The 12,500-nt window shown below is 43.5% G+C and overlaps 1 protein-coding gene across 1 annotated transcript in view; it reads right to left on the bottom strand.

Moving 5' to 3' along the window:
- Positions 1–12,500, bottom strand: part of LOC139390652 (fms related receptor tyrosine kinase 4) — a 229,918-nt gene that overhangs the window by 46,940 nt on the left and 170,478 nt on the right. Inside the window, exons 16-18 of the mRNA XM_071137920.1 lie at positions 11,332–11,463; positions 4,201–4,307; positions 3,446–3,581 (exon numbers count right to left, since the gene is read on the bottom strand). Of these exons, the coding sequence (XP_070994021.1) occupies positions 3,446–3,581; positions 4,201–4,307; positions 11,332–11,463 (375 nt within the window). The remainder of the gene's footprint in view (positions 1–3,445; positions 3,582–4,200; positions 4,308–11,331; positions 11,464–12,500) is intronic.

Genomic DNA, 12,500 nt, shown 5'->3' with positions numbered 1-12,500 from the left:
TGCTGTTGTCCTGGGGCTCTGTAGGGTGTGTTTGTGTTTGTGAACAGAGCCCCAGGACCAGCTTGCTTAGGGGACTCTTCTCCAGGTTCATCTCTCTGTAGGTGATGGCTTTGTTATGGAAGGTTTGTGAATCTCTTTTCTGGATTTTGATAATTAGTGGGTATCGGCCTAATTCTGCTCTGCATGCATTATTTGGTGTTCTACGTTGTACACGGAAGATATTTTTGCAGAATTCTGCGTGCAGAGTCTCAATTTGGTGTTTGTCCCATTTTGTGAAGTCTTGGTTGGTGAGCGGACCCCAGACCTCACAACCATAAAGGGCAATGGGCTCTATGACTGATTCAAGTATTTTTAGCCAAATCCTAATTGGTATGTTGAAATTTATGTTTCTTTTGATGGCATAGAATGCCCTTCTTGCCTTGTCTCTCAGATCGTTCACAGCTTTGTGGAAGTTACCTGTGGCGCTGATGTTTAGGCCAAGGTATGTATAGTTTTTTGTGTGCTCTAGGGCAACAGTGTCTAGATGGAATTTGTATTTGTGGTCCTGGTGACTGGACCTTTTTTGGAACACCATTATTTTGGTCTTACTGAGATTTACTGTCAGGGCCCAGGTCTGACAGAATCTGTGCATAAGATCTAGGTGCTGCTGTAGGCCCTCCTTGGTTGGTGACAGAAGCACCAGATCATCGGCAAACAGCAGACATTTGACTTCGGATTCTAGCAGGGGGAGGCCGGGTGCTGCCGACTTTTCTAGTGCCCGCGCCAATTCGTTGATACATATGTTGAAGAGGGTGGGGCTTAAGCTGCATCCCTGTCTAACCCCACGACCCTGTGTGAAGAAATGTGTGTGTTTTTTGCCAATTTTAACCGCACACTTGTTGTTTGTGTACATGGATTTTATAATGTCGTATGTTTTACCCCCAACACCGCTTTCCATCAGTTTGTATAGCAGACCCTCATGCCAGATTGAGTCGAAGGCTTTTTTGAAATCAACAAAGCATGAGAAGACTTTGCCTTTGTTTTGGTTTGTTTGGTTGTCAATTAGGGTGTGCAGGGTGAATACATGGTCTGTTGTACGGTAATTTGGTAAAAAGCCAATTTGACATTTGCTCAGTACATTGTTTTCATTGAGGAAATATACGAGTCTGCTGTTAATAATAATGCAGAGGATTTTCCCAAGGTTACTGTTGACACATATTCCACGGTAGTTATTGGGGTCAAATTTGTCTCCACTTTTGTGGATTGGGGTGATCAGTCCTTGGTTCCAAATATTGGGGAAGATGCCAGAGCTAAGTATGATGTTAAAGAGTTTTAGTATAGCCAATTGGAATTTGTTGTCTGTATATTTGATCATTTCATTGAGGATACCATCAACACCACAGGCCTTTTTGGGTTGGAGGGTTTTTATTTTGTCCTGTAACTCATTCAATGTAATTGGAGAATCCAGTGGGTTCTGGTAGTCTTTAATAGATGATTCTAAGATCTGTATTTGATCATGTATATGTTTTTGCTCTTTATTCTTTGTTATAGAGCCAAAAAGATTGGAGAAGTGGTTTACCCATACATCTCCATTTTGGATAGATAATTATTTGTGTTGTTGTTTGTTTGGTGTTTTCCAATTTTCCCAGAAGTGGTTAGAGTCTATGGATTCTTCAATTGCATTGAGCTGATTTCTGACATGCTGTTCCTTCTTTTTCCGTAGTGTATTTCTGTATTGTTTTAGTGATTCACCATAGTGAAGGCGTAGACTCAGGTTTTCCGGGTCTCTATGTTTTTGGTTGGACAGGTTTCTCAATTTCTTTCTTAGATTTTTGCATTCTTCATCAAACCATTTGTCATTATTGTTAATTTTCTTCGGTTTTCTATTTGAGATTTTTAGATTTGATAGGGAAGCTGAGAGGTCAAATATACTGTTAAGATTTTCTACTGCCAAGTTTACACCTTCACTATTACAGCGGAACGTTTTACCCAGGAAATTGTCTAAAAGGGATTGAATTTGTTGTTGCCTAATTGTTTTTTGGTAGGTTTCCAAACTGCATTCCTTCCATCTATAGCATTTCTTAATGTTACTCAGTTCCTTTGGCTTTGATGCCTCATGATTGATTATTGCTCTGTTTAAGTAGACTGTGATTTTGCTGTGGTCTGATAGGGGTGTCAGTGGGCTGACTGTGAACGCTCTGAGAGACTCTGGGTTGAGGTCAGTGATAAAGTAGTCTACAGTACTACTGCCAAGAGATGATCTATAGGTGTACCTACCATAGGAGTCCCCTCGAAGCCAACCGTTGACTATGTACATACCCAGCGTGCGACAGAGCTGCAGGAGTTGTGACCCGTTTTTGTTGGTTATGTTGTCATAGTTGTGCCTAGGGGGGCATATGTGGGAGGGAATGCTGTCACCTCCAGGCAGGTGTTTGTCCCCCTGTGTGCTGAGGGTGTCAGGTTCTTGTCCGGTTCTGGCATTTAGGTCGCCACAGACTAGTACATGTCCCTGGGCCTGGAAATGATTGATTTCCCCCTCCAGGATGGAGAAGCTGTCTTCATTAAAATACGGGGATTCTAGTGGGGGGATATAGGTAGCACACAGGAGGACATTTGTCTCTGTTAGGATAATTTCCTTTTGAATTTCTAGCCAAATGTAAAATGTTCCTGTTTTGATTAATTTAATGGAGTGAGTTAGGTCTGCTCTATACCAAATTAGCATACCCCCTGAGTCCCTTCCCTGTTTCACACCTGGTAGTTTGGTGGATGGGACTACCAGCTCTCTGTAACCTAGAGGGCAACCAGTAGGTCCGTCTCCTCTATACCAGGTTTCTTGCAGGATGACAATGTCTGTATTACCGATTTATTTGGTGAAGTCCGGGTTTCTGCTCTTTAGGCCAAAGGCAGATGACCTCAGGCCTTGGATATTCCAGGATAATATAGTGAAGGCTTTTTGTTCCATAGAGTGTCCAATGTTGTTGGTCGTGGTTTGGCCTCAGGCCAGTAAGTGTGAGCAGAGCCTGCTGAGCATCTGGTACATGCCATTGGCTTGGGCGAGTGTGAGAGTGGGGGTTGGGACTGTTTGCCCGCTCACTACCTGGGCGTATGTGTGGCTTCCATGTTGAGGCCCTCTTTGCGGGGGTGGGGTGCACCAGGTGTATCTATCTATCTATCTATCTATCTATCTATCTATCTATCTATCTATCCCTCGCTCCCTCCCTGCTGGGGTGGCAGGTAACCTAGTGGTTAGACCGTTGGGCCAGTAACCGAAATGTTGCTGGATCGAATCCCCGAGTTGACAAAGTAAAACTCTGTCGTTCCGCCCCTGAGCAAGGCAGTTAACCCAATGTTCCCTGGGCGCTGAAGACGTGGATGTCAAGGCAATCCCCCCCCCACCTCTCTGATTCAAAGGGGGTGGGTTAAAAATATCCCCCTTTATCTATCCCTCCATCCCTCCTCTTCTTACCTAGTCGTAGTTTGTCCACAGATATCTCCCACTGGGAGGAGTCGTACGAGAGGTATTCAAACTGCTCATCCAGAGGAACCTCCCCTGGGTCCATTATGATGGACAGATAGCCTGTCTTTATGTCTGCTGGGTTCACCTGGAGAGAGAGAGGAGAGAGAGAGAGAAGAGGCTCAGTGAAACATGGCCACATTGATGTTGAACATCTCTGTTAGCCATACATGTTGAACCAAACATCTCTATTAGCCATACGTGTTGAACCAAACATCTCTGTTAGCCAAACGTGTTGAACCAAACATCTCTGTTAGCCATACGTGTTGAACCAAACATCTCTGTTAGCCAAACGTGTTGAACCAAACATCTCTGTTAGCCATACGTGTTGAACCAAACATCTCTGTTAGCCAAACGTGTTGAACCAAACATCTCTGTTAGCCATATGTGTTGAACCAAACATCTCTGTTAGCCATACGTGTTGAACCAAACATCTCTGTTAGCCATACGTGTTGAACCAAACATCTCTGTTAGCCATACGTGTTGAACCAAACATCTCTGTTAGATCGTAGACATACTGACTTTGATATTTCACATAGAGACTTGGGGAATTTGCACCTTGCCTCCTTTCGCCATGTGACTAAAGAGCTGAGGGGGATGTTACAGAGGTGAGGTCAGAGTTCACAGTCACTCTGATTGGAGGAGATCCATGATCTCTTAGAACAGAGAGAGCCTATAGGGAGTTCACAGGGTGTGTGTGTTCTGACCCGTTTGACGTTGCAAAAGATGAGGATGAGTAGAGCGCAGAAGAACACAGCGAAGACGCCTGTCCCGATCAGAATCACGATCTCCACGTTAGCCCTGTCACTGGAACCTGGGATAAACAACAACAACATCAGCCCTGTCACTGGAACCTGGGATAAACAACAACAACATCATCCCTGTCACTGGAACCTGGGATAAACAACAACAACATCAGCCCTGTCACTGGAACCTGGGATAAACAACAACAACAGCCCTGTCACTGGAACCTGGGATAAACAACAACAACAGCCCTGTCACTGGAACCTGGGATAAACAACAACAACATCAGCCCTGTTACTGGAACCTGGTGAGATAAACAATAACAACATTAGCTATGTCACTGGAACCTGGGATAAACAACAACAACATTAGCCCTGTTACTGGAACCTGGTGAGATAAACAATAACAACATTAGCTATGTCACTGGAACATGGGATAAAAAACAACAACATTCGCCCTGTTACTGGAACCTGGTGAGATAAACAATAACAACATTAGATATGTCACTGGAACCTGGGATAAACAACAACAACAGCCCTGTCACTGGAACCTGGTGAGATAAACAACAACAACATTAGCCCTGTCACTGGAACCTGGTGAGATAAACAATAACAACATTAGCTATGTCACTGGAACCTGGGATAAACAACAACAACATTAGCCCTGTCACTGGAACCTGGGATAAACAACAACAACATTAGCCCTGTCACTGGAACCTGGTGAGATAAACAACAACAGCATTAGCACTGTCACTGGAACCTGGGATAAACAACAACAACATTAGCCCTGTCACTGGAACCTGGTGAGATAAACAACAACAACATTAGCCCTGTCACTGGAACCTGGTGAGATAAACAACAACAACATCAGCCCTGTCACTGGAACCTGGTGAGATAAACAACAACAACATTAGCCCTGTCACTGGAACCTGGGATAAACAACAACATTAGCCCTGTCACTGGAACCTGGTGAGATAAATGGAACCTGGAGGGATGAATGGAACCTGGAGGGATGAATGGAACCTGGAGGGATGAATGAAACCTGGAGGGATGAATGGAACCTGGAGGGATGAATGAAACCTGGAGGGATGAATGGAACCTGGAGGGATGAATGGAACCTGGAGGGATGAATGGAACCTGGAGGGATGAATGAAACCTGGAGGGATGAATGGAACCTGGAGGGATGAATGGAACCTGGAGGGATGAATGGAACCTGGAGGGATGAATGGAACCCGGAGGGATGAATGGAACCCGGAGGGATGAATGGAATCTGGAGGGAAGAATGGAACCTGGAGGGGAACCTGGAGGGATACATGCAACCTGGAGGGATAAATGGAACCTGGAGGGGAACCTGGAGGGATAAATGGAACCTGGGGGTATGAATGGAACCTGGAGGGATAAATGGAACCTGGAGGGGAACCTGGAGGGATAAATGGAACCTGGAGGGGAACCTGGAGGGATAAATGGAACCTGGAGGGGAACCTGGAGGGAAAAATGTAACCTAGGGGGATGAATGGAACCTGGAGGGATAAATGCAACCTGGAGGGATAAATGGAACAGGGAGGGTGAATGGAACCTGGAGGGGAACCTGGAGGGATAAATGCAACCTGGAGGGATGAGTTCTCAGAGGGGATGCTATAACCAGTTAAATGTCAATTTAGTTCATTATTTATCATCAGCTATCCCACTGAATAATAACCTGAATCATGTATCGCCAGCTATCCCACTGAATAATAACCTGAATCATGTATCATCAGCTATCCCACTGAATAATAACCTGAATCATTTATCATCAGCTAACCCACTGAATAATAACCTGAATCATGTATCGCCAGCTATCCCACTGAATAATAACCTGAATCATGTATCGCCAGCTATCCCACTGAATAATAACCTGAATCATGTATCATCAGCTATCCCACTGAATAATAACCTGAATCATGTATCATCAGCTAGCCCACTGAATAATAACCTGAATCATTTATCATCAGCTATCCCACTGAATAATAACCTGAATCATTTATCATCAGCTATCCCACTGAATAATAACCTGAATCATGTATCATCAGCTATCCCACTGAATAATAACCTGAATCCTTTATCATCAGCTATCCCACTGAATAATAACCTGAATCATGTATCATCAGCTAGCCCACTGAATAATAACCTGAATCATTTATCATCAGCTAGCCGGCAGGTAGCCTAGTGGTTAGAGTGTAGAGGTGGCAGGTAGCCTAGTGATTAGAGCGTAGAGGCGGCAGGTAGCCTAGTGGTTAGAGTGTAGAGGTGGCAAGTAGCCTAGTGATTAGAGTTTAGAGGTGGCAGGTAGCCTAGTGGTTAGAGTGTAGGGGAGGCAGGTAGCCTAGTGGTTAGAGTGTAGGGGTGGCAGGTAGCCTAGTGGTTAGAGCGTAGAGGCGGCAGGTAGCCTAGTGATTAGAGCATAGAGGCGGCAGGTAGCCTAGTGATTAGAGCGTAGAGGCGCCAGGTAGCCTAGTGGTTAGAGCGTAGAGGCGGCAGGTAGCCTAGTAGTTAGAGTGTAGAGGCGGCAGGTAGCCTAGTGGTTAGAGCGTAGAAGTGGCAGGTAGCCTAGTGGTTAGAGTGTAGAGGTGGCAGGTAGCCTAGTGATTAGAGGTTAGAGGTGGCAGGTAGCCTAGTGGTTAGAGTGTAGAGGTGGCAGTTAGCCTAGTGATTAGAGTGTAGAGGAGGCAGGTAGCCTAGTGATTAGAGCGTAGAGGCGGCAGGTAGCCTAGTGATTAGAGCGTAGAGGCGCCAGGTATCCTAGTGGTTAGAGCGTAGAGGCGGCAGGTAGCCTAGTGGTTAGAGTGTTGGACTAGTAACCAGAAGGTTGCAAGATTGAATCCCTGAGCTGACAAGGGTAAAAATCTGTCATTCTGCCCCTGAACAGGCAGTTAACCCACGGTTCCTAGGACGTCATTGGAAATAAGAGTTTGTTCTTAACTGACTTGCCTAGTTAAATAAAGGTTTAAAAATATATATATTATAATAATAATTTAAATCATTCATCACTGTGTATCTGATTACTAATATCTGTTCTCAATGACATGAAGCATTTCACTGGACCTGCTATACCGCCTACAGTATACCATCTATACCATCTATACCATCTATATCATCTATACCATCTATATAATCTATACAATCTATACCATCTATACCATTTATACCATCTACAGTATACCATCTATACCATCTATACCATCTACAGTATACCATCTATACCATCTATATAATCTATACCATCTATACCATCTACAGTATACCATATATACCATCTATACCATCTATACCATCTATATCATCTATACCATCTATACCATCTATACCATCTACAGTATACCATCTATACCATCTATATAATCTATACCATCTGCAGTATACCATCTATACCATCTATACCATCTACAGTATACCATCTATACCATCTATACCATCTATACCATCTACAGTATACCATCTATACCATCTATACCATCTATACCATCTATATCATCTATACCATATATACCATCTATATCATCTATACCATCTATACCATCTATATAATCTATACCATCTATACCATCTACAGTATACCATCTATACCATCTATACCATCTATACCATCTACAGTATACCATCTATGCCATCTATACTATCTATATCATATATATCATCTATATCATCTACAGTATATCATCTATACCATCTATACCATCTATATCATCTATAACATCTACAGTATACCATCTATACCATCTATACCATCTATACCATCTACAGTATACCATCTATACCATCTATACCATCTATACCATCCACAGTATACCATCTATACCATCTACAGTATACCATCTATACCATCTACAGTATACCATCTATACCATCTATACCATCTATACCATCTATATCATCTATATCATCTACAGTATATCATCTATACCATCTATACCATCTACACCATCTATACCATCTACAGTATACCATCTATACCATCTATATCATCTATACCATCTACAGTATACCATCTATATCATCTATACCATCTGGACCTGCTATACCATCTATACCATCTGGACCTGCTATACCATCTGGACCTGCTATACCATCTATATCATCTATACCATCTACAGTATACCATCTACAATATACCATCTGGCCCTGCTATACCATCTATATAATCTATATCATCTATACCTGCTATGCCATCTATACCATCTGGACCTGCTATACCATCTATACCATCTGGACCTGCTATACCATCTGGACCTGCTATACCATCTATATAATCTATAACATCTACAGTATACCATCTACAGTATACCATCTGGCCCTGCTATACCATCTATACAATCTATATAATCTATACCATCTACAGTATACCATCTATATCATCTATACCATCTACAGTATACCATCTGGACCTGCTATACCATCTATATAATCTATACCATCTACAGTATACCATCTGGACCTGCTATACCATCTATATAATCTGTACCATCTACAGTATACCATCTATATCATCTATAACATCTACAGTATACCATCTGGCCCTGCTATACCATCTATATCATCTATACCATCTATATCATCTATATCATCTGGACCTGATATACCATCTATATCATCTATACCATCTATACCATCTGGACCTGCTATACCATCTACAGTATACCATCTAGAACATCTATACCATCTGGACCTGCTATACCATCTATATCATCTATACCATCTATATCATCTACACCATCTACAGTATACCATATAGAACATCTATACCATCTGGACCTGCTATACCATCTAGACAATCTATACCATCTGGACCTGCTATGCCATCTACAGTTTACCATCTAGACCTGCTATACCATCTATACCATCTAGACCTGCTATACCATCTGGACCTGCTATACCATCTAGACAAACTATAACATCTGGACCTGCTATGCTATCTACAGTATACCATCTAGACCTGCTATACCATCTATACCATCTGGACCTGCTATACCATCTGGACCTGCTATACCATCTTTATCATCTATAACATCTGGACCTGCTATACCATCTATACCAGCTGGACCTGCTATACCATCTATATCATCTATAACATCTGGACCTGCTATACCATCTGGACCTGCTATACCATCTATATCATCTATAACATCTGGACCTGCTATACCATCTATGCCATCTGGACCTGCTATACCATCTGGACCTGCTATACCATCTATACCATCTGGACCTGCTATACCATCTATATCATCTATAACATCTGGACCTGCTATACCATCTATACCATCTGGACCTGCTACACCATCTATACCATCTGGACCTGCTATACCATCTATATCATCTATAACATCTGGACCTGCTATACCATCTATACCATCTGGACCTGCTATACCATCTATACCATCTGGACCTGCTATACCATCTATACCATCTATAACATCTGGACCTGCTAAACCATCTAAACCATCTGGACCTGCTATACCATCTGGACCTGCTATATCATCTAGACAATCTATAACATCTGGACCTGCTATGCCATCTACAGTATACCATCTAGACCTGCTATACCATCTATACCATCTGGACCTGCTATACCATCTGGACCTGCTATACCATCTTTATCATCTATAACATCTGGACCTGCTATACCATCTATACCATCTGGACCTGCTATACCATCTATATCATCTATAACATCTGAACCTGCTATACCATCTATGCCATCTGGACCTGCTATACCATCTGGACCTGATATACCATCTATATCATCTATAACATCTGGACCTGCTATACCATCTATACCATCTGGACCTGCTATAGCATCTATACCATCTGGACCTGCTATACCATCTATATCATCTATAACATCTGGACCTGCTATACCATCTGGACCTGCTATACCATCTATACCATCTGGACCTGCTATACCATCTATACCATCTATAACATCTGGACCTGCTATACCATCTATATAATCTATACCATCTGGACCTGCTATACCATCTATACCATCTATACCATCTGGACCTGCTATACCATCTATATCATCTATAATATCTGGACCTGCTATAGCATCTATACCATCTGGACCTGCTATACCATCTATATCATCTATAACATCTGGACCTGCTATACCATCTGGACCTGCTATACCATCTATACCATCTGGATCTGCTATACCATCTATACCATCTATAACATCTGGACCTGCTATACCATCTATATAATCTATACCATCTGGACCTGCTATACCATCTATACCATCTATACCATCTGGACCTGCTATACCATCTATATCATCTATAACATCTGGACCTGCTATACCATCTATATAATCTATAACATCTGGACCTGCTATATCATCTATACCATCTGGACCTGCTATACCATCTGGACCTGCTATACCATCTATAACATCTGGACCTGCTATACCATCTGGACCTGCTATACCATCTATATAATCTATAACATCTGGACCTGCTATACCATCTATACCATCTGGACCTGCTATACCATCTATATAATCTATAACATCTGGAGCTGCTATACCATCTATACCATCTGGACCTGCTATACCATCTATACCATCTGGACCTGCTATACCATCTATATCATCTATAACATCTGGACCTGCTATACCATCTATACCATCTGGACCTGCTATACCATCTATACCATCTATACCATCTGGACCTGCTATACCATCTAAACCATCTATTTGATCTGGACCTGCTATACCATCTATACCATCTGGACCATCTGGACCATCTAGACCATCTATACCATCTATACCATCTGGACCATCTGGACCATCTATACCATCTGGACCTGCTATACCATCTAGACCATCTATACCATCTATACCATCTGGACCATCTATACCATCTGGACCTGCTATACCATCTGGACCTGCTATACCATCTGCAAAAAATGTGTACACAACTAATTAACTTTGATTTAGCTGTTTTAAGAAATAGAAGGAAGCATAGAAGAAGATTAGAGAGGAAAATAGAAGGACACTGTTGTTGGAGACAGAGGAAGGTGTGGACGCAAATGTGTGTGTGTGTGTGTGTGTTCCTGTCTCACCCAGCACTGTGACGGCAGCGGAGGAGTGTGCGCAGCCCCTCTGATTACAGGCGGTGCAGGTGTAGAGACCGGCGTCCTCTTCTCTGACTCGCTGGATACTCAAAGTCCTGTTGGCGTCCTGTAGCTGCAGTCCTACACACACACACACACACACACACACACACACACACACACACACACACACACACACACACACACACACACACACACACACACACACAGCTGTCAATCACTGACACAAACACACACGTAGGCGTGCACTTGCGCACACACACACACACCACTCTGACAAACACACACACACCACTCTGACAAACACACACACACACACCACTCTGACAAACACACACACACACACCACTCTGACAAATACACACACACATACACTCACCTAGTCTTGCTTGTCTGCTAACCTGACAACTACTCAGATTGATGTAGCCAGCCCAGCCAATCCTCCTCCCACCTCCCTCCCTCCCCCTCTCTTTCGTCTCCCTCTCTATCACTCTATCTCTCATTCTCTCCACATGTCATGTGTTTAATGTCTCCAAAGTACAAGTCCCCAGCTGTCTGTAACCCTGCCAGGTTGTCACTCAATCCGACCCTGTGACGTCTAATGCCTCAAAGACACACTGTGGAAGCTGATGTGTGTGTGTGTGTGTGTGTGTGTGTGTGTGTGTGTGTGTGTGTGTGTGTGTGTGTGTGTGTGTGTGTGTGTGTGTGTGTGTGTGTCGCTCAGGTGTTAGTGTCCTCCCAGGTATGTGCTGTAGGGTGACATTATCCCTGTGTGATTGACAGGGCTGCTTGAGTGTCTATTCCTTTACCCAGAAGGAGGAGAGGAAGAGGAAAGAGGGAGAAAGGGAGACACATGGAGAGAGGGAGACACAGGGAGAGAGAGGGAGACACAGGGAGAGAGAGGGAGACACAGGGAGAGAGAGGGAGACACATGGAGAGAGAGGGAGAGAGAGGGAGAGAGGGAGACACAGGGAGAGAGAGGGAGACACAGGGAGAGAGGGAGACACAGGGAGAGAGAGGGAGACACAGGGAGAGAGGGAGACACAGGGAGAGAGAGGGAAACACAGGGAGAGAGAGGGAGACACAGGGAGGGAGAGGGAGACACAGAGAGAGAGGGAGACAGGGAGAGAGAGGGAGACAGAGGGAGAGAAAGGGAG

Source organism: Oncorhynchus clarkii, chromosome 31, assembly GCF_045791955.1.
Source record: "Oncorhynchus clarkii lewisi isolate Uvic-CL-2024 chromosome 31, UVic_Ocla_1.0, whole genome shotgun sequence".
In the NCBI taxonomy this organism is placed as follows: Eukaryota; Metazoa; Chordata; class Actinopteri; order Salmoniformes; family Salmonidae; genus Oncorhynchus; species Oncorhynchus clarkii.
Note: the sequence above shows the minus strand (reverse complement) of the source record. Positions and strands in the feature narration are given on the sequence as shown.